General features: G+C 42.2%; 1 protein-coding gene across 2 annotated transcripts in view; it reads right to left on the bottom strand.

Annotated features, from left to right (window-relative positions):
• The window catches only part of EPHA4 (EPH receptor A4), a 158,725-nt gene that overhangs the window by 17,651 nt on the left and 115,067 nt on the right, over positions 1 to 26,007 (bottom strand). For both annotated transcript variants that reach the window (XM_082221761.1, XM_082221760.1), the window contains exons 7-13: positions 25,650 to 25,809; positions 20,913 to 21,024; positions 14,522 to 14,580; positions 13,362 to 13,475; positions 12,428 to 12,613; positions 5,033 to 5,094; positions 3,687 to 3,896 (exon numbers count right to left, since the gene is read on the bottom strand). In XM_082221761.1, coding sequence (XP_082077887.1) covers positions 3,687 to 3,896; positions 5,033 to 5,094; positions 12,428 to 12,613; positions 13,362 to 13,475; positions 14,522 to 14,580; positions 20,913 to 21,024; positions 25,650 to 25,809 — 903 coding nt within the window. The remainder of the gene's footprint in view (positions 1 to 3,686; positions 3,897 to 5,032; positions 5,095 to 12,427; positions 12,614 to 13,361; positions 13,476 to 14,521; positions 14,581 to 20,912; positions 21,025 to 25,649; positions 25,810 to 26,007) is intronic.

The raw sequence follows: 26,007 nt of genomic DNA, 5'->3' as shown, positions 1-26,007 counted from the left end.
AACAAAGAAGGGAACGTCATCCATTGGCTTTTTGTCACAGGTATGGGAACCAGGAAACTGGAATATTATTACCAGCACGTAAGTATTCCACTTCTTAAGGCTAGGATTAATGCAGCTAGGAGTTCATAAAGTATCGGTCACAGGATTATAACTGCATACTTAATATTTAGATACTTGCTATGAATGCAAGAGCTTTGCTAATGTGATCTTGCGTGTCTGTTGCTACTGCCAGGCTTGTTTGTCCAGTTCTTCAACATATATGTCTTCAGCTGCAGCCCACACTTATCAGAGAACTCTGGAATCTGTCCATAACTGGTGAACAAATTGTCCAAAGCCATATATCCTCAAGTGCTTTTTGAGCACATCCACTGTGTGCTCCTAAGTAAAACATTTGGGAGCTGCTGTTGTGAAGCATGCCTAATCAAATCATTAGTAATTTAGTAATGGCTTAAAAGTAATACCATCCTCATTATTTGATTTAGCTTCTCTTGAAAGAAAGAAAAAAGATTTCTCCTTTTGTTTATGCTAATGAACAAGGTGTTCTTAATTGAGTTTCAGGTTTTCTGCAGTTCCATTTGCAGAAAGTCATTAAAAAACCCAAAGATTTTGTAGTTTGTTGCTGCGGATCATTTCCCACCCCACCCCCAGTATGCTTTCATAATTTCTATCATAGCTAATGATCTCATATTCCCGCCTTTCTCTCTCTCTCCACCCCCCACCCATTCTCCAATATATGCCTTCTATGGCATCAATATGGTGCTCCCTTGAAAGCTTGCAAAATTGGCATTCATTCCCCACATGCCACTATCACACAAAACCCCCCAAACATGTCTGATAACTAGTGACCCTTGGGGTGATTTCATGATGCCATACAGGACTTGTCCCTTAAACAACATGGAACTCTGAATTTATATATTAGTAGACCTAGTCTTACTGAACAACACTTGAGGAGGAACAACTGTCATGGCACGGCAACCTTTTAGAATTATTTGAGAGTGTCAACAGATTTGTGCATAGGGCTAATCAAATGAACTTCAATCTTTTCTTCTTCTTTAAAAAACACCCTTATCAAAAGGTCCTGAGTAAATTTTTTCTTATAAATCAGTAAATGTCTAAAGAACAAGGAGATGTAAAGTGTAAATGGTGGTTCCCAAAGATTGAAAGGATGTAAACAATGGGATCTGTCTTAGATACAGTGCTATTGTTTTATACAGTATGCCCACATCTTACACACATTTAATTTGCACAAATTTAACTATATGTGGGTACGGTGGGGATGCTCTCGTGAGATCTTGCGGGAAGTTGGATTGCCCCATGAGATCTCGTGGGAGCATTCCTACCAGTCCCAGAGGCAGCACAACAAACAGGCTTTGGCTGAGAACCATCAAATTGGGGGTGGCTGAAAAACAGCCTAACACATTGGTGATGATAGCTGCTGCAGGAAATTTTGAGAACACACGTAGATTTCTTGCACTCATGGTTTTCATTGCCTCTGAATGGTGGCCAAGTTACAGCTTCTTTCATTTAAGATAGCAATGAATAAAAGTCCATTTAACCAACAGAACCCTTATGATTGACTTGGCTTTCAATAGTATTAATGGGTGGTTGTTTTTTTTAAAAAAAAGAACAATTATAATTTGAGATTCCTTCTGGTTACTCAACCATGGAACTCATCCAAATTGTCCTGAATAGTGATACCAAAACAAGACAATGTACTGTGATGCAAATTATAGATATTTGTTGTAGTTCTGTTGGAAGGGAAAACACTTTACTATATTTGCACTCACCAAATTGAAAGGGAGGCTTTTCAATGCTTTGCCTCCTGCCCTTCTGTTTGAACACAGCTCTCTCGAAATCTGTCTTGGCTCAAAACCCCACTGCCCTTGTTAGTGGGAAATTGCAGGGCTGGACAGCATTAAACACTCACAAGGCAAATTGCATACCCACCCCCACCCCCCAAATTTAATGAACTGCATGTTCATTACAGGGGAAATGTGAGAATTAAACAGCACAAACTGGGTTTCCTAACAATCTCTGCACTTGGGAGAACAGATGGAGAATTGCAGGCATTTAAAGGCAAAACATCTAACAAAAATTACAAATCTACATTATAAACCTTGTACCTCCTTTTATCCTGATGTGTATAAACTTCAAGGATGTTTGTGATCATCAGGATATTGCTTTACAAGCTGCAGTATTTGCCTCATTAGACTTTACATGCTGATGACTAAAACCCATCTAGCAAAGTCAGTAAAACAATGCATATAAAATCTTAATGTTCTACATCTTTACGCATCAGACATAAACACATCCACATGCGGGATCATGCCACTGATGTCACTGGCACACAAACCCATGTGACTTTCATAAGCTCCCCTTGTTTTTGTAATAAATGGCAATGTGTTTGTCCTTAGTAATGACAAAGAATGCCACAAGGTATGTGTTATTAGCAATGTTAGGTATGCATGCACATATACGTGCATGCGTGTGCGCACGCACACACACACACACCAATTCACACACACATACCTCTTTATCTGTCTGTCTATATGTAGATACCTACATGCACTCACCAGGATCAATAGTGATTCATGTAACTTGGTACTTCCTACAGTAACCAGCAGTGTCCCTCCAGGGCTTCTAATAAAGCCCTCTTTTCCAGATGTAACTGGAGATTCCAGGGTTACAACCTGAGAGCTTTGGCATGCAATGCATGTCCTCCACCGTATTGGCAGACTCAAATCTTTGCAAAAGCAGAAAGAACTTAAAATTCTGGCTCTAATGTAACCAGAGCCTGTATTTTTCTGTATGTCAGGCATAACTTGCATGCAGGCTTTCTCCAGTGTGGCTGGTTTCTGCAAACCAATAAACCAATCAAGACCTTTTAACTTCCTCTCCAAAGGGGAGTTTCTTCATGTGAGAGAACTACCCTGGAGGTGGTTGTATGGATAGTGATGAAGCTTTATGAGCACATGGGGATTAGGACCATGGTCACCATATCAGCTTTGATAGCTCAGCTGTTTAGAGTATGGTGCTGATAATGCCAAGGTTGCAGGTTCGATCCCTGGATGGGACAGCTGGTTGGACTAGATGATCCTTGGAGTCTCTTCCAACTCTATGATTCTATTATCCATATTCAAAAAAGGCCAGATCAGTATCAGCATCTGTATCAATGTCCCAGAAGTTATGGATGCAAGGGACATGAAAGGAACCCTCATGTCCCTGACTGGTCCAAGAAGAAGAGTTTGGATTTGATATCCCGCTTCATCACTAACTAAGGCATCTCAAAGAGGCTAACAGTCTCCTTTCCCTTCCTCTTCCACAACAAACACTCTGCGAGGTGAGTGAGGCTGAGAGACTTCAAAGAAGTGTGACTAGCCCAAGGTCACCCAGCAGCGGCATGTGGAAGAACGGGGACACGAACCCGGTTCACCAGATTATGAGTCCACCACCCTTAACCACCACACCACACTGGCTCATTGGAATGTCAGAAGCACAGGACTATTTTTTACCTAAGGTTAAAGGGACATGAATGGAGGAGTCACACACCGGCTGTCCCAAGTATATGTAGGTTATACAACTTCAGGGCTGTTTTGTGATTACAAATGTCTTTTGCATGTACATTAAATAGTGATGTGAAAATGAGTGATATAGCTAAGAATGGCTTGAAATATTTCGTGCCTTACCCTGGTAGTGTAGGCTGCTTCGGGGTCATCTTCAAGAACACGTGACATGCCAAAGTCAGAAACTTTACAGACCAAGTTGCTGTTCACTAGTATGTTCCGAGCAGCCAGATCCCGATGTACGTAGCTCATGTCAGACAAATACTTCATCCCAGAGCCAATGCCTCGAAGCATTCCTACCAGCTGGATTACGGTAAATCTGCCATCGTTCTTCTGTAATAAATAAATAAATAAGTAAGAAAGTGTGTAACATTTGCAGTGAAAACTGCCAAATAATATATCCTACTTTGTCTTTATCTCAGTGTTCCTTAAGCATTTTAAGCCTTCCACCCTCCGGATACCTGCTGAACCCAGAACCAACAATCTCCACGTGTTCGGAGTTGGTTGTATCATGGTTGCAAAGTTTGGTGGCTTGGGATAGTATGATCAAACTGGCATTAAACCACAGAAAAAAAGTAACAGCTCTTTCTAACCATTATTCTGCCAAATCACACTATGGAACTTGTTCCAACAGGAGGCAGTGATGGCCAACAATTTGGATGGGTTTAAAAGATGGTCAGACAAATTCAGGGAAGAAAGGGCTATTGATGGCTGTGCTCTACTGCCACAGTTGGAGGCAGCAATGATTCTGAATACCAGATGCTGGAAACCACAGGAGAGGAGAGTGCTAGGATCCTGCTTGCTGGCTTCCCATAGGCATCTGGTTGGTCATTGTAAGAACAGGATGCTGGACTATGGGGCACTGGCCTGATCCAACAAGCTCTTCTCATGTTCTTAGGAGTGTGGTCATTAAGGGTCCAGCAACCTCCGCAAAATGTGGATTTGTGAGGGTTCGCCAATAGTGAGAATTCAAGCTATCCAGCAGCTTGTAAGGGAGGAACCTACCTGAGGAGCCTGTGTCTCCCCAGAGATTTTGTTTCACGCCCCTCTCAGTATCCCATTTGTCAAAGGGGGCCTGCCGCACAATTTAAGAACCGCGGTCACATCTTTTTAAGAACTGTACCACCACATTACTGCATTCCTTGCCAACTAGCCCTATAATTCACCAGCAAAGCACAGTCCGGTGGCTATTGTACTAGCTTCCTGGGATGTGTGGAATGTTCCAGTTTTAATTAGCCCACCGCACCGTGAGACTTTTTAATGAGCATTTTAATCAAACCTGCTTCTGATTAAACATGGATTATTTAGAGCTTACTATTTTATACTTCACCTCTATGCTGCCTGCCCTCCTACCCCTCCCTGCAGAAAAGCACACTCGTAAGCATCTTACGAGCATAATTCTGTCTCATCTTTAATGATAAGGACATCATAATAAAAATCTTTGGGTTTATTCTATCACAGGCACCTACCCTAAGGAAGGCATCCAAAGAACCATTCTCCATGTACTCAGTTATGATCATGACTGGTTTGCCTAGAAATTTGGGAGGGAAAAAACACAATTCATAGATGCAGACAATTAGGGGAGGAAGACAGCTTTAAAAATAAAAAATAAAAAATCATAATAACGTAACTTCAAAGTTCCAAGCTTCTTCCTCAGCTTGAGTGAGCCAGAAAAGAAATAATGCAAGGCTGACGTGTTCAAGAATTCCAGCCAGAAAATTAACACTTTAGCTGACTCATTGACAAGGTCTTTAACTACGGTACACACCACGGTCTCCAGAGAATTTAAGAATCCATAATTGCTCTCTAAAGAAGAAATGGTGATGCAGTAATAGACCCAAATAGGCCTATTTGCACTTGGAGTAATGTAAAGATAATTGCATCGTTTGCTAGGGAATTTGTATGTCCGTAGGCATTTGGCTGAGAGAATTCAAAGTTATGGTTTGAAGGATGTGGACTGTCAGCTGTAAGCGCAGATTCAGGTGTGGCATAAACAGTAATTTCCCTTCTATTTACTTAATCCGTAGCATTTATTTTGCCATGTAAAGACATGCTTTACCCATTTCCTCCGTACTGATGAAGGCAGGGTCAAATTAGTCAATGAACTATGTTGCAGACAACGTACACTTTAACAAAAATGGAGAACTGTAAATTAACGCTGGGTTGCACACAGTTATGTTATTCTAGAGTGATCCTGTCATGGGATGAGGAAGAGATTCTGTGATGGAGTAACCATTACATCCTGCCAGCTTGCTGAGGTGAGGGCGGGTGGTAGGAGCAGAGTTTTATCTCTCTCTTCATTGACTACAAAAGGAGAGAAAACTACACCAGCTGAAGGGGTGGCATAGTACTGGGAAATTTGGGGGGCTATGTCAGGGGAAAGGGGGGGGGCTTTGAATTCGCTAGACCCAGAATGCCCCACTTTGTCCCCACCACTGGCAGGGTATAGATGGTAGCACATCTACGGTGAACTTTTCTTGGGCATGTCAATAAGGTGTCATCCTGCCTGTAGACCTTTCTTTCCACTGTTGGAGCAGTAGTTATGCCTCTTTCCCAGATACCCTGCTGCCTAAATCCATGATGATTAAATATAATCTATTAATATGTTTAATAACAGCAGCTATTGGCATAGCATCACTTTGTCCTTAAAACACCTTGCAGACATAATGGGTTGGTTTGCACATAACCCCAAACCATGGTTTAGTGCTACATGCATGAGCTAGAATGAACTCAAGTAAAGTCTTGGACTTATACACTCTCCCTCATTTTTCTGCGCAGTGAGGATAAGGACTTCATTAGCATGTGCTTTCAGTGTCCAAGAATCCTGGCTACTTGTTACAAACAAAATAGAGATGATAGTTTAAAACAAACTTGGGCTGGTTTAATAATCCAGCTTTATGATTCATGGTTGAATCTGACTTATTTAAAAACTGGCTAGGGCTTGTTTTAAACCACAGTGGTATGAAACAGCCCGCCAGGATTCCTTGAAATAAAAAAAATAAGCCAGCAAAGTCCTTCTGGAAAGAGAAGCGGGAAGGAGAAGCTGTTAGCCCAAGGCCTAGCTGAGGCCCATTCCATAGTTTAGTGTTACATTACTTATAAACTAACCCATTTCACATAACTAACTGTCCTCAAGGGGAATTGCTTCTTTCAAGTTCGAATGTCTGAGCATTCCTAATGATTGCCTAAGATCCACAATTCTCAAAGACTAAGATAGGGCTTGTTAGCCATGCACAAGAACTCATGGGAGAGAGTAGCTAATTTTTCTAAACCTCTTCCAGTCTAAATTTTGTTTTATAACATGCCATGAATGGATCAGGAGGTGAGGCTTTCACGTATACTCTTATTTGGGTAAACAGAATGTGTTTGTGTGTGGAAAGATCTGGAGTAAAAGAAAACATATTTTAACAGAACAACAAAAAAATCAATCTGCTCAAACATTTGCTTAGGAAAATTGCGGGTCTGTGAAATATTTTCACACGGAATAGCTCCTATAATTGTATCTACATTAGCACATTTTTCACTCAGCAGGTTACCTCCACTTGCAATTCTACTAGGAGCTCCTATTTCAGAAATAACTTTTTCTGATTAGAAAACAGTATGCTAAGGCATATTAATAGCCTGTACCTCTTTCACTTTTCCATTTTTATTTAGGGACAGCTGGCCTGAGGCCAGCCTCTCCACAGAACCTGTATGTTCATGATTCCCTTGCTACTTCAGCTAGTGCCAAAACAGTCATGTCCCTCATCTTATTCCACGTTTACGTATGCAAGCCAGTCTTTACGTTAAAGTGAAATGGAAATCAGGCATCTGCAGCCCTAACTATCTTATTTGCATGAGTCAAAGTTGTCCCCCCCCCCCCGTGCACATGCACAAAAATCCAGGGCAGCTGTATCAATATGAGCTTAGAAATTCTGGCCGGGAATACAAATACTTAAAGGCAAAGGCTGAGGAAAACCACCCTCTTGATATATGAACATTCACCCCTCTCAATATTCATCAGTGAGTAAGGAACCCACTTAGATCCAATCTGCATATTTCCCCATGTCATTTACACTTTGCAACTGTGACTTAGAGTCACTTGACAGAACAAATACATCTAAATAGGTTTTAATTAACCTTCTGCAATCAAAAGGTACTTTGTCAATTTAAAGAAATAAGAGACACTCTTCATTTGAATATATTAATGCACAACTCCATTAGTTATTGAACCTAGGCAATGCAGTGTTGAAGGGGTGACAAAGAGGTCTAGATGGAGTCAAAGCACTGTCTTATCCCTCTTGGACTGCGATTTTGCAGCCAGCATATGCTAAACCCGGTGTGGAACTGAGTAATTAGAGGGATCCACTGTTTAATGGAATTTGATTGCACACTTTGGAAAGGACTAAACAACTTTCTTATTTAAAGTATGATGTATTGGATTCAGTGGCGGACCTGTTTGATTTCGGTACCATTGTCTTGTGACTGCAAAAGTAACCATACAATATGAACAAATGTAGCCATAGACTTTTCTCCATGGAGTTTAATTGGCTTAGCTTGTCATCATGAAGTTGATTATTAATAGCACTTGACTTGCCACTAATAGTGCATTCACACTAGTCTCTTTCCTCATCTCTCTCTCTCACACACACAAACACGCACCCACACATCTGCCCCAACAATCGATCTTGTGTTGCAATTTCAGAAACTTTAAATGTAGCCATTTTTCACCAATGCTCCGTAAACATACAGGGGAAAATTGAGATAAATGTCTACTTAAGAAACTCGGTTTGCCAAATGGTGATGGCTTGGAGGTGTCTACGATGGTTTGTAGCAAAAGCATGAACTACAGGGAGCCAGGCAATAGAAGACACTTGGTTTGGTCTCCCACCTTCTGCTGGGAATTTAAAATCATTTTAATGCAGTGACAAGTACATTATGCAAATAGTATGCACTCATTTATAACTGTTACAGCTGTACCAGCTTTTGGGGGGGGGGTTAAAAGCCTCAGTGGGATTTCAATACAAAGATTCCCTTGTTGATTCTCTGTTTTACCAAGGTGGTATGAAAATCAATGTCTATAGCAAACACATGGTGGCCTAAAAAGAAACCTCTTTTTGAAGGAAATATACCTGTAACATGTATGCTTTTAAGCACATTTTGATTTGATGTAGTATAGTGCTCTACTTAATATCCAAATAAGATAGCCAGTTAACCAAAAAAAACCCCACAATTCCAAGTATGTGTATTTTCAGCAATTACAGAAACAAGCCCTGGTCACAGTTGCTAAAACTACCCAGGTGTGTAGGCAATGCAGCTATACGACTCGAACTAAATGTGACATCTCTAGAAACTACACTATGGAAATGCATCCTCTGTTACTGGTTGGCATTATGGCATAAACTCCCATATCTCCACCTGATACAGTGTCTCTGGAGAGATGACTTCCCTAGCCCTTGGGCAAAAATAATACATGGGAAACTTGTGTCCTTAGGACTATCTCCATCTGAACTATTAAAATTGGATTTAATTTCTGCCAAGAGAATTATAACTCACAGATTAGAGGAGATCGATTTACAATTTAATATTGCGACAGGTGGTGGCACCTGCTCGCCGATAAACCTTGGCTTAACACCACCAACGAAACTCCCAGCTTATTTAACTACCTTATCTGTGGTGATGCACAGGTATGCCTTTATAAAGGCTAGATTCAATGTTTTCCCATCAAATGTGTTGGGTAACAGACTCTCCAACGGACAGATCTCACTCCTCTGTGACTGTAAAAGTGGATCTATAGAATCGTTATACCATATAATCTTCTGTTGTCCATTACATTTGGCTCCACGGTCCAAGTTTCTGGCCCCATATTTATCGAGAATCGCTGACAGTCCTCAGGAAGCCCAAATAATATACTTATTAAACGACGAAGACTCAAGTAGATCCCTTGCAGTCGCTAGATACCTGATTAATGTCTTATTTCATAAGAGGAGAAATGGATCACTGTATGACTCTGACAGCTTAGCCAAACTTAAGAACCATCAATAAGTGCCAGAACTAAGACGCATATCCCCGAGGGATTTGAATTACGGTTGACACAGAGGGAGCTTATTGTATATAGTGTTTACTTAATTGAAGTAAAATTGGTTTTATATGGGTGTTTTAACTTGGAATTGTTTTAAATTGTTTGTTTATGGAAATCTTGATGTATTGTTTTAGATATGGGCCTATGGCCGTAATAAATCAAATCTGAATCTGAAGCCCTGGTCACAACTTGTAGAATATAGTTCAAAAAAACACAGTGCTATCAATTCACGACCATGATTTTAACCAATTAATTATCAGGCTTTAACCATTTAATCAATTTCTGAAATGTATATATTTGTACAAATTAAAGCATCTCATTTAAAGGGCTTAGGTTCCTCAATGAAGTTGAAGATCTAATTTTTAAAAGCAGAGTCACAACTCCTTGGCCCTTTCATCAAGGCTAAACTGGTTGAAGTAGTTAAATGGGCTATGCTGCCTTTATTTGCGCATGTGAATAGCTCAGCTGGATAGAGTGTGGTGTTGCTGATAACATCTAGGTTGCAGGTTTGATCCCCGTATGGGACAGCTGCATATTCCTGCATTGCTGGGGATTGAACCAGATGATCTTTAGGGTCTCTTCCAACTCTAAAATTCTATGGTTCCATGGTTTCCAAGAAAATTTGATGAAATTTCTATCAACAGCTCCCTCCACTGACGGCCTTCCGTGTCCCCAAACCACATGATTCCTCTCACCCTCTCAGCATTGGATTTTGGGACGGCAGCAAGGAGGGACTGGGAAAACATTTCATGGGCAGAACACTGTTCACAATTCTTCGAATCCAACCCACTGTGTTGGAATGAACTCAGTGCCTTTCAGATAATGCATTACTTTCTCAGTGAGGAAAGGGAGGTTCACACATCCCAGACTCATACCAGGATTTCCTTAGAAAGGGGGGAAAAAACACCTTAAGAAACAATGAAAACTCATTGCTATTAGTTCCATGCTGCAGGCAGTTCACTGGCACTTTGAGACTGGTATGTTTAATTTGTGATTCCTGAGGCAACACAAGCTGACAGAGCTAAGGTGTTTGTTCTTCTGCAGTAATTTTTGAACATACCAGCTTCTCAATACTGGCAGAATCAAGGGAGGCGCTGTCATGGACTGGCTGGAGGCAGAGGAGTGATGGGAAGAACAAGCTGGCCTCCAAGGGAAGAAGGTTCAGATCCAGGGGATTGGTGGTGGGATGACCACGAGTGGTCAGAGGGAAAAGAAGGAGCAGACTGGGGTGGGGGGAGGCATTGGAAGCTGAAGAGGTAACAGTGTTTAGTGAGCAGAAAGAGGTGGTGGCAAAAGACAGCCCAGAAGCAGAGGCTAGAGAGGAGAGGAGGCAAGAAGCAGAGATGAAGCAGGCTGCAGAAGAATCCAGGGAGTCTCCTTCTCCTGCTGCGAGAAGCTTCCTTCCATGTCTGGTCTCCCAGAACATGCAGGAAAATGAAGGGGGTGGACAAATGAGAGACAAGAAGATGAAGCCTTGGGCTGCTAAGGAAGGAACAGGGGAGGAGCCTTAGAGAGCAGTGGGAAGGCGGGGACCTTCAGTTCTCGTGACTACCTCATTGGGGCATGACCTACTGGGAAGAGCTGCTGGGATCACTAGGCCTGCATTGTTTTGGTTTCTTTGAATAAAGAGTTAACTTCACTAACCCCGGGTATTTTACTGCTAACCTACTCCTGTCTCTAGCTCCTGAAAGGCACGCTGCTTGCTCACAGTATCAATCAGAGAGCTACATTTTCACAAAGCCCAGATATAGCTGGGATACGCTACAAGTTTTGTGTGTTTCTGAGTTCCCAAATATTTTGCTCAAGCAAAGACAATTAAAAACAACAATAAATGGACAAAAGTCCTGCCCTACAACCAGCGACTGCAGTCCTAACAAAAATAGGGCCTGAAATATAAACAGAGACTTTCTTTTTTAAAAAAGAAAAGAATACTGGCCATGTTTTGAAGCTATAGTCAGTGATCTATCTGGATCAGAGCCACCTCAAATAGTGAGGGCCTCTCCAGCATACTTTTACTTGAGTCTACAAGCTTCACAGGTGCATTCCAGTTCTGGCATGAAAATCACGACTGTGGGATTTTGCTCTCTTCTGGCTTAGACTGGCGTTCATTGGTACAGTGACTGCTAATCGTCTTTAAAAGGGAGAGAAGAGAAGAGGGGAATATATTCTTGACCAGGTGTTGCTTGAAATAAAAGCAACGGCACCAAAGACGAAAATCAGAAAGAGCACACAAACATGCCTCTTGCTAAGGAGAGGGTTATTTTCTTTTGAAAGGCCTGCTCCCTACATCTGTGCCTAAAGACTTAAAGCATAAAAGCTCGCAGGTTTATTGTGCTTGGTCTCTTATGAAATATTTTAGGTGCCTTGATTACCATCTGCTTTCCCTTCATCTGACTGAAAGTCACTGCAATCCTAAAAAAAAGAGATGACTTTCAGAAGTACCCACCTGGCATACCAATATAAAGAGGTGGAAAAAAACTCACTTCAAACCAAAGCATCCTTCCATCACATTCCTCCTTACCCCTTAAAACTGTGTAGTATTACATTTCCTTGTAAAACTATGGACAACTTGCTCAAAGATAGGGTATCGGCTGCAACCATAAAACCATTTATAGCTGACAACAAGATTAATGACAAGTGCTACACTGATTTCCTCCTATTAGCTATCGGTGGATCTGTTCCATCTGTCATTTCAAAGCAGGAATGGCAAAAACTCTGTGCTGATTTAATTTCATAGTGACTTGCAAACTGTCCTGGTCAAAGACATGATCACACATTTGGCAACAGGTTGTGTCCTACTTACATTTTGTAACCACACCTTCCAAGTGGATGATGTTGGGATGGTCAAATTGTCCCATGATACTGGCCTCACTCAAGAAGTCCCTTCTTTGTTTGTCTGTGTATCCAGCTTTCAGTGTCTTGATAGCAACACAGATCTCCCTCTTTCCCGGCACCTTCAAACGGCCACTGCAAACTTCACCAAATTCACCTGCAGAGAAGGGAGACCCAAAGGCCAACCATGAAAGACCTGATAGCAACTAAGTCACTGTGTGATTTTAACTCCATGATGTTTTAATTGATGCCATAGAGATTCTAGAAGATTCTGTGAATGTTTGCTAACCTTCAGTTTTGGTTATTCGTATGTGTAATACACTTTCAAATCTCCTTTGGGATTTTCTTTTTGCTTGGCTTACTTATTTTAGTCTTTTTGTGAGGGGGAATACAATATGACTATAATGAACAACAGCAAAACAGTTGTTTTATTCAACTAAATTCATTCACTAAAGAATGTTTACCTTGCTGAGAAGGTAAACAACTTTACTCAAAAGTCTTTGTAAGCTATCTTGAAGACTGAAAATGTAGAAAGGTGGGATAGAAAACTGCCAAATAAAGAATGAAATAAAACAATTTCCAGGAAATTAAAACCACAGTAAACCTTCCATCATCATGAATCTATTACAGTGGTACTTCTGGATGTGAACGGGACCTGTTCCAGAGCCTTGTTCGCATCCTGAAGAAAATGCAACCCGCGTCTGCGCGTGTCGTGATTCGCTGCGCCTGCGCATGCACATGACATCATTTTGAGCATCTGCACATGCGTGAGTGGCGAAACCCAGAAGTAACGCGTTCCATTACTTCTGGGTTGCCGCGGAGCGCAACCCGAAAACCCGAAACCCGAAGCTACTTTAACCCGAGGTATGACTGCAGTGTCTGACATGGTCATGACTTGAGCTTACCGACACCAATGACTTTTTCAATCTTTATGCAGGAAGCATCAATTTCTTTCGCAAATTCTCGCACAGCTTGGTTGGGGTCCTCATATGTAAAGGGATCAACATACGTTCTAACACCTGCAACACAAAGATGCCTTGTCTAGTTATGTAATCCATGTACGAATGAAGGATCATTAGTATATATCCTCAGTGGGCAGTCAAAAGGCTGGGTGACAAAAGAAATACACACCCACAAAAATTCAGTCATGTGCTTTAATATGCAGAGATGTGTCTTCTCTATACAGTCAAATAGATAATCAGGCTTTGCCCTGGGAATGAATTGATCTGGTACCTGAACTATATTAAAGGCCAGCCTACCACAAAAATAAATAAATTTAGGATAAAAGGGCAAAGTGCTGATCATTTTGTACAACGGAGGAAGCTTTTACACATTAACAACATACTCTTAGGTAAGTGGGTTTTGGATTAGATTGTAAATTGTGTGAATAGCAACACAGCATTGGTAAACCAGCAAGCAACTGGGTTTATGAGCAAGTATATTTTGAGCAGCAACACAGCTTTTTGGTGACAGCATGAAAAACAAACGAGCAGCATATTGGTAGAGATACATAGCTGTTCATGCCCCAGATCTGTACGCGAACCGGAACTTTTCAATCTGTTTCAGTTCCCCACACTGAACCTCAAACTGTAACTTCAATTGACAGCACAATCCTAAACACATCTACTCAGGAATAAGTCCCACTGAGATCAAGCCCACTCCATATTATCCAGTCTCCAAATAAATCCTGCAACGCTATAAAAAAGCAAGTAATGTGGAAGTATGACATCATGTCTCCCAACCCACTGAATATTCCTCAAGTAAAGAGGCTCTTTTCTGCTCGTTAGGTATGTTTAGGCACTACGTTGATCACATACAATTAAGCGCTGCTTTTACAAGGGGCTGCTTGTGTGAGATGTGAGTCTACCCTTTGGAAAAGGCTACCAACTACGAAGCCACATAACCAATGCAGCTTGTGAACCGGGACACAAATTCTCAGCTTTGGAGAAAGCAAGCTGCAAAGTCACATCTAAGGAAATGTCATTTCTTATTTTCTAAGCTTCAGAACACACACAGGACATGCTTTCTGAACCAGATCGGAAAACCAAGCATCAATGTTTTTTACCTTGATTCAAATGTTTCTCCTCATCTGCTTCTTGCTTGGCCTTACTATACTTGCTCCGTCTGTTGGAATGAAAAAAGAGCAAATCAAAATAAATATCTTACTTAGTGGTGAACTCAAGTGTCTTCTGGGCCTGCCAAGACCTGAATCACTGTGCCTGCCAAAACAAGTTCTCTGTGCTACCATAGTTGATGACTTAGCGCAGCCCCACCTGCATTACAAGAGTTGTCAGGTTGCTTATATTGCATTAATTGTTGCCATCAAAGAAAAGATCCTTGCATCTGAGGAAAAGGGATTTTTGTATGTGCATCTTGCTTCAAAAAGTAAATCTTCATCATCATCTGTGGTCAGTTTTGAAAAGGTTAAATAAATTCAATGTGAGCAAACAATTGAAAAGTGTGTGTTAATGACGAGATTCGTAAGTAAAAATAGAAAGAAGTCTTCTGGCACCTTAAATCTGAAACTATTTAGTATGTCAAAAACTTTCATAGTTCATTCCAGTAGCATTATCCTGAACTGCAGGTAAATATACACACAGTGGGATATACACACAGGTCACAAGGAAATGAAATATAGAAAAATGCAGCATATGTGTAATCAACAGATTCTCAAGTAGATTCTAGCTCATATTTCAATGTGAACAGCAACATATACCTGATAAAACTATTTTAATTCTACACATGTGAACATTAATCCTACAGATTAATATTAAGACTATACATATAACAACACATGAAAGGCTCATAATATTTGCAACCTTAGCTGCTGTTGTTTTTTTAAAGCCCTTTGATAAACAAAGATCTAAGGGAATCTAATAAAAGAAGTGCTTTGGTAAAGGAAAGATTTTCACATGGTAAAGAACATTTACCAAGTTCAGCTGGTCCCTGCATCTCTCTAGGTTCTCAGGATCTCAGGGTCAGAACAGGAAAATTCCGAAAGCACAAGTACTATTTAGCAATTATAATTCAATGTTTCCCCCAAGTGAGTCTACTGCTGCTTTTTTTGTTTTTCTTATGGGAACCTACGGCTTTTCTTTAATATTGCCGACATCAGAACTTTCATGGTGTCACAGGAAGCATTTTGGGCACTGTTGCGTATATTTGCCAACAAAAAAAGAAACAAGACTGACCGCATGTGATCACTACTCATCCTTCTGCTGAGGGCATTTCAGCAATTTTAATTGTGACTGCATATAAATGTTGTCTTTTCTAAGTATAAAAATTAGAGGGCAGTATATTGGGCAGAGGATGCGATATAAATCAATATGCAATTTGATGCACAGCCTCTAAAAGAAAGAAGAATTTAACTCCTATCATTGCTTATTGGCTGTAAGAGCAGCCCCCATGCAGTGCAATCCTAGACTTATCTACCCAAAACCAAATCTCATTGAGCTCAATGGGGCTTACTTTCAGGTAAGTGCATGCAGGATTGCAACATAATGCTCCTATATGAGCGAAGGAGTGCATTTATGCCCAACTATTACACAAGTACTTCATGGTACACATTATACCAACAAAGACATCCCAGGACAAACACACTTGCATCCTGAAGGGCGATATAGACATTTCTGTAAGAAGCAAACGTGCAGAAGGCCTGCTCACTCTAAAGTATCCCCATTGATTTGGTGTGCCAGTGGCAATATAATAATCTATTCAGAATGAGCTGAATAGATTATTATATTGCAACTGGCACACAACACACTGAATTTTACACCAAACCCCCAAGGAATGATTATGTTATGGATGGGGCGGGGAGGAAGCCCCCAGTAACTTTTAAAATCCTAGTTATCTTTCTTTGGTCTAAAAGAGCACCACTGCGGAAAAACTCCCTCTCCCCCCCCCAAAGGGAAGCTAGAAGGAAGCACAATGAATACTTTTCAGTCTTTAATTACAGCTTATTAGCTTCTAAATAAAGGCTTCCCAACCTCCTATTCACTTCAGCTCTACCTTTGTCACCTGTTGAGCTTTTGCTCAGGGCGGGAAACTGCTGGGGCCTTTTGTCTTGAAAAGATACTTTCCTCTTGCCCCCCACCCATCTGCTCATTACTGAGTCACTGGGAGGGCATGGGAAGTTCTCTAGAGGCCCTGAGGAATGCTGGACACAAACTGACATTCACAGACAGCTCACCTGAATGACAGAAAGAAACCTTTGTCGCAGAGCTCAGCCCCGTAATTACAGGGATTTGGGTGACAGTGATTAAATGGGAGGCGGGGATCAGGAAGGGAAAGCAGGCGCTGCGGAAAAACTGCAGGGGTCAGAGAGGCAGGCAAAGCCTACAGGTGGGACTTCCAGATAAAAAAGAGGCGGGTCCTCAGCCTGACAGGCATGCACCGCAAATGACAAAGTGGGAGCCAAGGGGTATTAGCAGGTATTGTAGCAAAACAGCAGGAGCCCCACAAGCTTCTTTCCCAGTCAAGCCAACGCACCAGAGTTGGCAACTCCAGCTTTTGACAGGCCAATGTGGGGAACACAAAGGCAGCTCAAAGATTCCTGAATAGTGTGTTCCCAAACAGAAGGATATGACAAGGTGGCATGCCAGGGGCATCATCCCTACAGGGGCCTTGGTGGAGCTCTGGCTGTTTCATTTGAGATATCTGGATTTACCAAGTTTGTGATATATTAAGGAATTCTAAGATCCAAAACCTAACAAGACCCATTCTGCCTTCCAATTCTTCTTTTACAAAGCACCCTGCGGCACTAATTTTCAGGCTCTCAATGTGTTGCTCTGGAATCCTTTCACTTTTATTTATTATTTACAGAAAATGTTTCAATCCCGCCCTTCCGTTCTAAAATCAGCACTGAAGGAGAAGTGTACAGCAGTTTTAGAAACCGATAAAAATATACTTTAAAACACCGCAGCAGCATAATAGATGCAAATGGTTTGCTCAGAGAATGAACCAGCATCAACTTTTCTAGAGATTACTAGGTGACCAATCAGTAGGTGAGTATCAAGAGTTTGTTTCCAAGACGACTCCCTGTGCAAGGCCAAATTCTACCATCTTTGCTTTTACACCTTGGGAGGCAGTCTTTCAGGGAACATGCCCCTGACAAGTCAATTGACATCAAGTTTTAAAACATAACAAAATCACAGCCATGGCAATTTAACCATTAACTTTAAAATATTAATTGGAAGCCAGAAGCAGTTTGGTCTGGGGTGGGGGGGGGGGGAATGTCAGGACATTTAGGATCACCATGGAGAAAGCCATTTGGGGAGAGTGGGAGAAATCATCCACAGCCACAAGATTGAGTAGGGGGTAGCAGAACCAGAAATAATCCTCAGGGGTGGGGCTCAGGGAGGAAGCTCAGACCCCATCAAACAACTGTATGAGGTAGCCAAAACCATGCATTCTAACCTCTGAAAATGCACAAAATTGCTGTTTGAAATAGCTATGCTTGATGAAAGCTGCTGTGAAACATTCAATCTGCTATCCATCCTTTGCTGATTTGAGCTAGCACTGAAAGATTTAATACTCTTTTTTCTCAGTTCACATTTGCTTCATGCTAAAGTCATGGCAAGGGATGCGGGTGGCACTGTGGTCTAAATCACTGAGCCTCTTGGGCTTGCCAATCGGAAGGTCGATGGTTTGAATCCCTGCGAGGAGGTGAGCTCCCATTGCTCAGTCCCAGCTGCTGCCAACCTAGCAGTTTGAAAGCACGTCAAAGTGCAAATAGATAAATAGGTACTGCTCCGGCAGCAAGGTAAACAGCGTTTCCGTGTTCTGCTCTGGTTTCACCAGAAGCGGCTTAGTCATGCTGGCCAAATGACCCGGAAAAACTGTCTGAGGACAAACATTGGCTCCCTCGGCCAGTAAAGCGAGATGAGCACCACAACCCCAGAGTCGTTCACGACAGGACTTAACTGTCAGGGGTCCTTTACCTCTACCTTTAAAGGCATGGTGAGGCATTTGCCTGTACATATGAAGTGTTAAATGCAAGGCTTGCACCAACGCCCCCGGCTATGTAGGACCCATCTTCCAATCTTTGCGCAAAATGTCCAGTGGTGCTGGGGGCGGAGTTTGCATCCATACCACTCACAGTTCACCTCAACATACCCAATGTTGCGGTGCCTTATTTTCTTCCTAGGTCGTGGCAACACTTCTAGCTTAAAAACTGGGTTTTAAGTTTACAAACAAACCTAGTAAGTAAATTTTGGTATCCAGAAAAGAAACTTGGATGTCCCTCACAGAGAGACTTGCTTAGCTTGTATTACTTAATGATGCTGCTCGGAACAACTTTAAACAGACTGTGAAGCGTGTAGAAATCACTGAGAATCCAGCAAGGGGAACTATGGGACTTACTTTGAGCATTTCATTTACTGCACAAGATCTGTACAGCCCTTGGTGTTTTGCATGTCAGAGCTACATCTTTGAGCCCACTCCCCATTTGCTTCTGTTTATCCTTCCCCCAGAAGGGGCTGGGCCAAGCTCCCATTCTTAATAGTATGGACACCTCTTTATTTGTTTCCATCCAATTGGAACCCTTCCAAGGAAGAGATAACTAAGGAGGCGGCTTGAGGGTGAAATAAGTGTTGGCGGCAAACACATCAGCTCCTCCAGCAAGTCTGTCAGCTACCTGGCTCCCAACAGCCTTTCCTTTGACAGCTTTATGGCCACTACTAAAGAGAATCAATAGGAGGGCAAGGGGTTGACGTTTCATTTTCTAAAAAGTGATCCATTGAGGACCAATCACCAGGCACTGTTTATCAGCCTAGGGAAGTGGCATTTTATAAAAAAATAAAAATGGGGAAGCTGGTAAAGGAATAATCTCAGCAAGACTCGGCAGGCAGAATCCTCCAAGGTGGCAACTCGTAATTAGAAATCCAATGCACCTCACTATCAATCCTGCCTTAAATAATAAAGTGATCAATAAAAGCAGAGGGGGTTTCAAGTCATCAGGCTCAGTGATGCTATTTTCTGTAGCAATGGCTTTTAATAAACCTATCTCTCTGCAATACATTTTCATATGTACTTTTCCTCCTGTCAGCGTGGAGGCTGGTGAACCAGGCGAACCACCCACTGAAATCCATTACGGCGAACGACTACTTATCAGATATTATAACCCCATGGATTTAACAGTGTGTGCTTTTCTTTTTTTAAAGGAGAAAACAATTTGCAGTAAGAAAGTGAAACAAAAGGAACCTGATCTTATTTATAGAGTACAAGAACATAAAAACAGCCATGCTGGAGCAGACTAAATATTTATCTAGTCCATTGTCGTATTTTCAGTAGTTGTCAGCCAGGTGCTTCTGGGAAGTCCAGAAAGAGGCTGCGAAGACGATACCCCTTTCCCATGGTTTAAGTCCAAGCAACTGATATTCAGAGAGACACTCATTCTGAACCTGAACTCTGTTACTAGCCTTTCTTGGTAGGGCATTTGTGAGGAGATCCCCTCCCATCCATTTTTGATGCTTTTCTTGATTGGGAAAAGAAAGAGAATTACTTCTCCATCATCTTAATCACCTTCTCAAAAAAAGCACATGCTAATTGTAAGCAATATTCTCTTTATTTAACCTTTTATAATAATAATAATAATAATAAATAATAATAATAATAATTTATTGTTTATACCCCGCCCATCTGGCTGGGTTTCCCCAGCCACTCTGGGCGGCTTCCAAAAGAATATTAAAATACTATGATACATCAAACATTATGTGGTCTTAATAACTTCCTTTTCCTTATTCTGCCTTCCTATCCCCACCTGAGGCTAGTCCAGGAAAATACTACTGAGCAGACTGTTTTTTAAAAAGCTAAACCCATAAATGTATTTACACTTCTAGAAGCTGAAATAATTGCTTTCCTGTCTTTGGGAGCCTGGTGATGGAGAAAAAAAAAGTGTTGTCTAACCTGCCTGGCATACAAAATTGTGGAATTTAGTGTTTAAGTGCACCTTCCTTTTTGTTCTGTAGAGGCAACAACTACTGATGTGGCCAAATGCAGAAGCCATCAGAAAATCAAGGCGGCATCTTTTCTCTCTCTGCATAAGCTCAGATGCAGGGGGTTGTTCCGTTTCTCCACCCCCATCCCCATTGCCCTGGCACTTCTCCTATAAAATGCTGTCAGCCCAGAATGATGCATTCATTAAAACCCTACATCAAATTACAGTCTCTCTTTAGATCTCATGTTGTTGGCTTGCATCTTAAAACCTCCCACCACCACCAGCCTATCCCTAGGATTGGTTTTGCATTTGAAGGGCAAATAACTCCAGAACTATTACCATTACACTGCATGCTGCTGTGGTAGCGATGTTGAGAAGATCAAAGCAACACAGGAGAGGGCTTGTGATGCAAATGCACTGTTTATGATGCTAATCAAAGAATTTAGCTTTGTTTGGGGGAGAGACAAAAAGCTGCCTCATGAAAGAGAAGGGGGAAAAGAAGGGGAGCTTAAGTTCTTACCTCCTGCTGATGACAAAGGCAGCAATGAGAATGACCACAAGGACAACACTGCCAGCCACGGAGACCAGAAGGACTGTGGGGTTGGTACCTTCGCCAATGATGGGAGACGGGACTAGAAAGAGAAAAAGATATCTGTTAACATTCTGTAGTTATGTTACAGGCAGGAACAACACAGGGAAGAGTGCTTGGTTCTGCAGCTGATGGGCAGACAGACACAGTTCAATGCGCCACTCAAAGCCACTCCTGGGCCTTTTCATTAGCTATTCATTTGCCATAATTTTCCAGGAGGGCCTTAATTAGCAAAAGGCATTATGCTCAATAATGGTTTTGGGGGGAAACTCACCGAGAATAAGGACTCCCCTCTTTCTCCCCTTCATGTCTACCCTGAGAGTATAATGGCTGATTTAGCGCCCACTGAGCTGCTTCCCATTTTATTTGATTTAAAATGGACCAGATGCTCATTCCTTGACTATGAGCAAGAGGCAGACTCAAACAGAACAAGATGTTTTCAACTATCTTAAAGCAGGCTAGAGCACGGCCGGTTTTCATGTGCGCTGCCTGAGGGATGTTAACACCAATAGGCACAACCTGAACTGATTAACGTTTCTCTGTGCAATGGAAATTAAATATCCTTTGCCGCCTGTTATCTCAAGAAGCCATCATGCTTTTTACGTCTGTTGAATGCAGACAGAATGTACAAATAGCTGTACATTTTACTTCCAAAGTGGGGAGACCAAGGGACTGAAGAATGAGACCACCAGTTAGGTGTAGCGCAAGCCACAGTTTCATAAAATGAGAACTTTTGTATTTGATGGGAAAATATGTGATTGGCAGTTGCTATTGGCAGCCAGATTGCCAAGAGGGTCATCTCGAGGAGGAAATAAGTGAATGCACAAAGCCACCATATCAACTGGGGCTATTGGTCTATCCAGTACAATATTGCCTTCCCAGAGTGTTTGTTGTGGGGGAGGAAGGGAAAGGAGAATGTTAGCCGCTTTGAGACTCCTTAAAGGGAGTGAAAGGCGGGATATCAAATCCAAACTCTTCTACTTCTTCTTCTTCCCTGATAGCCAGTCTCAGGCTGAGGTCTTTCTCATCCCTGTTCACTGGGATCATTTAACTGGAGAGCTATTAATTGAACATGCAGACTTTTGGAAGGAGAACATGTGCTCTACCACTGAGCTATGCACTGATCAGCACAACTGCTGAATAGCTCAGGCAGGATGGAATGTCTTGTGGCTATGGACAACTTGGATTCATCCTGCAGAAAATAATCCTTTTAGAGCAGGGTGGTCCAACTTTTCATACAAAGTAGGCCGCCAGAGTACTTCAATACGGAACCCACGGGCCTCACACTGCCTTTTTACATGTGGGGGGCAAGAGCTAAGCCAAAATTTGACCCTTACTCAGCCCTCATGCTGTCTTCCCAAAGCCAGAGAAGTGAGGCTCAGGTCTTTGGGAAGGGGGCCTGAGGCTCTGGCAGGATAGAAGAAGAAGAAGAAGAAGAAGAAGAAGAAGAAGAAGAAGAAGAAGAGGAGGAGGAGGAGGAGGAGGAGTTTGGATTTGATATCCCGCCTTTCACTCCCTTTAAGGAGTCTCAAAGCGGCTAACATTCTCCTTTCCCTTCCTCTCCCACAACAAACACTCTGTGCTGTGAGTGGGGCTGAGAGACTTCAGAGAAGTGTGACTGGCCCAAGGTCACCCAGCAGCTGCATGTGGAGGAGCGGGGAAGCGAACCTGGTTCACCAGATTACGAGTCTATCACTCTTAACCACTACACCGCACTGGCTCTCCCACCTTCTCCCCCAAGTTGGGAAAATGCTAACTAGGCTTTGGAAAGGAGCTGGGAGGACTCTAGGACCCTGTCAAGAGCCCTCATGCCTCCTTCCCAAAGTTCAACACCTCACTTGTCTGACTTTGGGATGGCAGCATGAGAGCTTGGATCATGGGTGTAGACAGCATTTTTGTTGGGGGGCAGGCCTTTTGTTGGAGGGGCAGAACCTCAGTTATTTTTATTGATGGGGGGCACCAAAAAAGTCCATGTATTGGACTGCCCTGTTGTAGAGATTGGCTGCCCACAATATTGAATCACTTAAGCTCATAATGAAGAGGGTTTGTAGGAAATCACCCTGCTTACTATGGTCCCTGACCAATACTATAGTTTTGTGGCTTCAACTGAAGAGCTAACCACTCAAAACAGAGACTCACTATGACAAAGGCCCAAAATAATATGGGAGCGAGATAAAATGGACTCCATCAGCAGACAGCCCAAATCCATAGCAAGGTCAAAATAGAAGAATGACAAGAATTAAACGAGAATTGATGGGATCAAGCACAGATAGGAAGGGTGGGTATGCAGGGAGGGTAAAGAAAAAGCCTCTTTTTGGACTTTTCTCCTAGAGGAGGCCTGAGGAGAAAAGTTTTCACTGATGCCTGCCTCCAATATTCCCCGCCCCAAGTGAACTGGCATGAGGGTGATTGGCAAAGAGGAAGGACTGGCCAGAGGGGAGCATGATCAGCCCTTGCAGACAGTTAAGCCACCCTTTCTCTGCTGTGCCAGGCTCAAACTGAGGAACTAAAGGTAGGGTTGCCACTTGTGGGCATTTATAAAAGTATAAGGGGAGCACACAATGTTCCTCCCTAGCACGTATCCATGTATAACATGCTTATCAAGAGAGAACCAATAATTATTATAAGGAATTTATTCTTTGCCACTTGAGATGTGCAGATTTATGCATAGAACTCATGTTAGCATTAAAGGAAGCCAAGCCATTAAATCCACTCCCCCCCCATGAATCAATGGGGGATCTTGGTGCAGAGTAATACACAATGTATCGTTCTATCGTTCCTTATTAAGACTTCCTCATTAAAATGTTGAAAACAGCTTGCATCAAACACACAGGATATGCAAATGCTAGCAAATACCATGTTTGCTGTGGGCGGATTTACGTAACTGCTTCATTTCATCCACAATGTGATTTTCTGCAATCACTCTCTGGATCCTATGAACATGCGTTTCAAAGTCCTGGTTCTTGAACACTTCCAAATATAGATGCATGAACACAATCCAAATGAACACAACACTTCCAAATATAGATGAATGAACACTTGCTGTACTGTTCACAAGTGCAGAATGAAAATGGATACGCTTTACAGCTAGAGGGAATGCATGATTGTCATGAAAAAAGGTTTCTCCTGCGACCTTCTCTCCTGTAAACGTCTAGTGACATGATCTCACCACACTGCACATCCCGTGTTATGAGCCCTGTGGAGATTTTTTGGCAGGGCTGGTCAAAGAGGGAGGTGGAATGAGAAGAGAGTGCAGGGGCAAGTTGTGCTCATGGGTGTGTTGATCTGGATGCGGTGGTGGGGGTGAGTGGTTTGTTGGGAGAAAGCCCTGCCCCAGTGGCATCAGATGTCCCACCTGTTGAAGATGGGGAACCATACAGTCCAGTCTCCATACTGCCTTCAGCTAACAAAGCACTTCCCATCCCAGGGAAGGCATATGAGCCTAGGTCGGAAAGTGAGCCACGTGTGCCAACCCTGACTCCATCTTCAAGGATGTACCATCAGCTACGCCAGTGCAAACAGACTCAGTCTACCTGCAGGAGTGCCCAGCTTTGTTTCTTGGCAAGACATCCACTCGAATGACTGTGCCTGCTCCACTCTTCAAAGGGAGAGTCAACGTTTGAGACATTGTATCTTACAGCACTGTTTTGAACGCCTGACCTATGTACCTGAAACCTGAATTTTGGAATACAGTGGTACCTCTGGTTACGTACTTAATTTGTTCCGGCGGTCCGTTCTTAACCTGAAACTGTTCTTAACCTGAAACACCACTATAGCTAATGGAGCCTCCCGCTGCTGCTGCGCCACCATGTTTTCTGTTGTCATTCTGAAGCAAAGTTCTTAACCCGAGGTATTATTTCTGAGTTAGAGGAGTCTGTAATCTGAAGTGTATGTAACCTGAAGCGTATGTAACCCGAGGTACCACTGTAAAGCCTTTGGTAATAATCGATCCAAGGGTCTGAATGAGGCATCTGTGTTGGGGAGCCAGGACATCACTTGACTGGCAGCTGCTTGCAGAAGCGGAGAGACTTACAGAAGGGAGACAGGATGTCCTGCATTTTCTAGGTATTAATGGAAGAGACTGGGAAAGGAAAATTTTGATCTATTAGAGTCTAAGGATGTTGTGATGATTTTGCTACTTAGCAGGACCTGCTTGATCCCTGTCATAGTATTTGCATGATGACGATGATTGTATTTAGTCCATACTTTCTGTGAAAAAGTTATAAAATATATAAAATACCAAACACCTTGCTAATCATTTAAAACCAAATACACAGAATAAATTACACATTTAAAATGTGTGCATCTAACAATAACTATAAAAAGGACAAGTCCTACCACACTCCTCTAACAGGCCATAAATCATAACATAGTATGATCTAAGGGTGTGTGTTTTTTACGCCTGGGTAGATAGGATTCTTTTGCATCTCTTTTGGGGGGCAATTTCCTCCATTTCCAATCTGAGAAGAAGCCATGGAAAGAAAAGTCTGTGATCTGGCACGTTTAGATGCCTGATCAAGGCCGAGCACTTCAAAGAGATTCTGAACCAACAAGAAACCCATTCATTTGTATTCAATTAAGCTAAATGCAGCGCTGTTTCAAAATGGTGACAGGAGGAGAAAGGATGCCCAGGATTATACCAGTGAGAGATGTGTTATTATTACCTACCAGTGTTGGTTGTGAACTCAAAGGGTCCACTGAAGTCTCCATAGCCAGCTGCTGTCCTTGCTCTCACATGGAAGACGTATGAAGTCAACGGATTCAGGCCCTTGATGTCAGTGTTTCTGGCAGCCGTTTTCAAAATGCGATAGCTGCGTTCATTATGGTCCTACCAAGGGGAAAAGACAGAAAAAAAGAGAGCAAATAAACAGTGCTCTGTGAACTCTGGAACTTTACCAGTTGCCTAATCTGTGATAAGGATGTTACTAACAGGGACAGAATTTTCAAAGGAGCACTGGAAACTTTATTTTTTTGTTATCTTCAGTGATATGAGAGATTGGCAGAATTGTACATTTTATCATTCTTC

This window comes from Podarcis vaucheri, assembly GCF_965113315.1.
Source record: "Podarcis vaucheri genome assembly, chromosome: 5".
Classification (NCBI taxonomy): Eukaryota; Metazoa; Chordata; class Lepidosauria; order Squamata; family Lacertidae; genus Podarcis; species Podarcis vaucheri.
The sequence above is the reverse complement of the archived record's forward strand: the minus strand, read 5'-3'. Positions and strand labels throughout refer to the sequence as shown.